Source organism: Apaloderma vittatum, unplaced genomic scaffold, assembly GCF_000703405.1.
Source record: "Apaloderma vittatum isolate BGI_N311 unplaced genomic scaffold, ASM70340v1 scaffold32235, whole genome shotgun sequence".
Classification (NCBI taxonomy): domain Eukaryota; kingdom Metazoa; phylum Chordata; class Aves; order Trogoniformes; family Trogonidae; genus Apaloderma; species Apaloderma vittatum.
In genome coordinates, this window is record NW_009718186.1 from 1,099 (window position 1) to 4,647 (window position 3,549).

The 3,549-nt window shown below is 50.5% G+C and overlaps 1 protein-coding gene across 1 annotated transcript in view; it reads left to right on the plus strand.

Annotated features, from left to right (window-relative positions):
• The window catches only part of SF3A2 (splicing factor 3a, subunit 2, 66kDa), a gene marked incomplete at its 3' end in the record, with an annotated part of 4,307 nt that extends 762 nt beyond the window's left edge, over nucleotides 1-3,545 (plus strand). Inside the window, exons 3-8 of the mRNA XM_009870170.1 lie at nucleotides 258-304; nucleotides 988-1,097; nucleotides 1,681-1,730; nucleotides 2,302-2,442; nucleotides 2,949-3,017; nucleotides 3,522-3,545. Coding sequence (XP_009868472.1) covers nucleotides 258-304; nucleotides 988-1,097; nucleotides 1,681-1,730; nucleotides 2,302-2,442; nucleotides 2,949-3,017; nucleotides 3,522-3,545 — 441 coding nt within the window. The remainder of the gene's footprint in view (nucleotides 1-257; nucleotides 305-987; nucleotides 1,098-1,680; nucleotides 1,731-2,301; nucleotides 2,443-2,948; nucleotides 3,018-3,521) is intronic.
• Nucleotides 3,546-3,549: the final 4 nt, after the last annotated feature.

A 3,549-nucleotide genomic window follows, 5' to 3' on the forward strand; every position in this document is an offset into this window, starting at 1 on the left:
CGCAGGAACCGGGCGCGTGCCCGGTGCGCGACTGCGGAGGAGGTGACGGGTGGGTGGTGGCTCGTGTGCGCTCAGCCTGACACTTGGTGTCACTTCAGCAGTTGAGAGCAACTTGCGGTTTTTGAGTAAGATTCCTATCTGCTAAGCACTAAAATATCCTTGTCAACCCGTCTCTCCTCTGTGACGAGTATCTTTCGGTGTGAAAACACTCCTGTCTTCATTTAACTTTCTTCTACCTTGTTTTTTTTTTATTTCAGGGAAGTTACTTAGCACATACCCAGGGGAAGAAGCATCAGACCAATTTGTAAGTCGGTCTCTGCTGTGGATTTCTCCTCCGAAACCGGCAGCACTTCAGAGAGATGCTTGTGGGCACCTGTAAATCTGGAACGCAGCAGCGCACTGGGCTTGGATGCTCCTTCGCTGCGTTTGTTTTGTAGTGAACAGCCGGGCACCAGGCAGGGAGTACGGACTGGACTGACCCCTAGAAATGATGCTGGGGAGCTCCATGTTGAGCTTGAGTTCAAAGTCAAATACGGAATTTGTGAAGGAAGGCAGAGAAAGAGTTTTAAAAGCAGATGATCAGAGTCTAGTTAAAAGGACCTGGGTGTGTGAGTACGGACTGGGAGAAATTTGTGAGCTTTATTGTAAGGAATCCGGTTTGCTTTGGTCTAGATGACTGGTTTGTGGAGATTTTCCTTTTTTATTTCAAGAAGGAAGTTTCTCAAATCCCATCTGTGGAGGGGGGCACCAAGGTAATCGCGGGAGTGGATAAAATAAGTGAGGTGACCGCCTTTGGGCAGGGGAAGGCACGGGTACAACCGGCCTCTCGGGGTGCACGTGGGAGAGAAACAGCCGCTTTTCCTGGCGTGCTTTTTGTGCCGACGGGCCCAACGTTCCGCGATGAGGGATTCAAACCGCTCCGGGAGCGTCCTTTAGAAACCGAGGTGCCTGACCTTTTTAAATTTGCCACTTCTCATCTGAATGCAGGGCCCGACGAGCTGCCAAGGAAGCTAAGGAAGCCCCTGCCCAGCCCGCGCCGGAAAAGGTCAAAGTGGAAGTGAAGAAATTTGTGAAAATCGGACGACCGGGTTATAAAGGTGGGTCCGGGGAGGGGTCTGTCACTGCCTGAAGTGCAGCGCTGTGGGTGTGAATTATTAATTAGTCGTTTTAGCAGATCTGCCCATGAATAAGAGATGAGCTTATCTCCTGACATCCTTTATTGTTTCAGTTACCCAGGGTTCATCTCTAGATTGCTGGCAGCCGAGCGAAAACCATTTTAATAATAGATCCGTGCGCCTCAGCCTTTCGGCTCCTGTTAGTCACGCAGGAGATGATGACGTTGTTTCAGTCTCTCCTTCTCTTTTTATTCTGTTGCCTTTTGCTAACGCTCATAAATCACTCCTTGCACGTAGAGCTCAAGGTTTTTCTTCTGAACTGGTTGTTACTTTTGGTTTTCACTACCCAACTTGACTTCTTTATCTCCCGGCTTCATTGTGCCGGTGCCCCGCAGCAGCTGAATTTCAGGAGCGGTTCCGTGAAAAACAGTGTGGAGTTTTGTTTGATAAATGGGAGGAGAACCTGGCGATACATTGTTGTGAGCTTTGTGCTTTTCCTAGGACAGAAATACCCTTGGTGTAACCTTGCTCTCTGATGTTCTGAGCTTCCTTGTTTGCTTTACAGTGACCAAACAGAGAGATCCAGAAACAGGTCAGCAGAGCCTTCTCTTCCAGGTAAGGGCACTGTTGAAATTCTTGGTGTCTGGGTTATCCAAGGAAAAGTGCTGTGAAACAAACAGTTCTTTGCAGGATTCATGAAATAAATAATTGTCTTTTTTTAAAAAAAGGCCTTACCTTGCTAGTCTTCTGCTGATTTAGTCAGGTGAGTCCATGATCAGAGCTGTAAATCATAGGATCATAGAGTGTCAGGGGTTGGAAGGGACTCTAGAGATGATCCAGTGCCACCCCCTGCCAGAGCAGGGTCACCCAGGGCAGCCCCACAGGAACGTGTCCAGGCGGGTTGGAAAGTCTCCAGAGCAGGAGAGATGTTCAAGTCCCTTCATCATCCTCGAAGCTCTCCGTTGGACTCTACGAGTCCAACGGAGAGCTTCGAGGATGATGAAGGGAGTAGGTCCCTTCCCCTTGACCCCCACCCCTCAGATATTTCTGTACTTTCTGCACGTAGCCTTGAATTTTCTGTTCAGAACTGATCTTTTGCTACACTTTGTAGTCAAGGGGTTTGTTTCATACAAAGGGGGATTGAGAAGGGGCCGTTTTCTTTAACGCTGCTGCGATACCCCGACAGATCGATTACCCGGAGATCGCGGAGAGCATCATGCCTCGGCACCGGTTCATGTCAGCCTACGAGCAACGGATTGAGCCCCCCGACAGGCGCTGGCAGTACCTGCTGATGGCAGCCGAGCCCTACGAGACCATCGCCTTCAAGGTAAGATTTAGGATTCACCGAATGTTGGGAGAGTTCCCTTCCCGTGCTTTCCGAGCTGTTAATTCCCAGTGAATATTATAAACTTCTACCTTTCCGGGGGTTAATGGGTTGAAAAGGGGCGTCAGGAAGACGTGACTGGAAGTCATTAAACCCCAAGGAGAATTAGGAGGACTCTGGCATGAAAACTAGGCCGTGTGCTGAGCTCTGGGGAGCCGCTGAATTCTCTGTGTCTGGCCCAGAAAGGAGCCTTCTGGGCTTTGCTCCTCAGCCTTCGTGCAGATGTTGAGGGAGGGTTTTTTGCCAGCGCACTTGTCCTTGACCGATAGGGAAGTAACTTAATTCTTTCCTGCCCCTGTCTCTAACTAATAACATCTGAGACGAGTGCATGTCACAAAGGCCTGGAATAACTGCTTATCTCGCAGGCTCTGGGGCTAAAAAGGGCCTTTGAGCTGATCTGGTGGTGCTAATAATAGCTCCTTGTTCTTTTTTTGGTGTTGTTGCTGCAGGTGCCAAGCAGAGAAATCGACAAAGCAGAGGGCAAGTTTTGGACCCACTGGAACAGGGAAACCAAACAGGTAGCTGCGACGCTGGCTCACCTTTCCTAAGGAGTAGAGAAGAAGCAGGAGGGCAAAGTGGTCTGGGGGGAAAAGAGTTGGCTAAAATCTTCATTCCTTCAGCAAAGGCTCCTCCTGAGAGAAAGATGTTACAGTGTGTGATCTTGGTGAGAGTTTAACGAGGGAGGTAGAATCCTCGGTGCAGGAACGCGCCCTCTCCGTGGCTCCTGACTGCCATGAGCCCGCGGCGCTGGCGCAGGGGACACACGTAGAGCAGGGGATAGTGACCCCGTCACAGGTAGCTGAGCACCAGGAATGGGTTTCAGAGGAGTTGCAGTACTGGGAGTACTGGTGCGATGGGCCGGGCGGCGATGGCAGCCGCGATCTGGGAAGGGAAGGGGTCGGGAGGGATCTGAGCTGTTCCTGGAGGCAGAGAGTGTGGTCGGAGCAGCTCCGTCGTGTGACAGCACAAAGTCATCCTGCAGGTTAACTGGTTTTTTTTTTCACTTTTCCTCCCCTCCCAAGTTCTTCCTTCAATTCCACTTCAAGATGG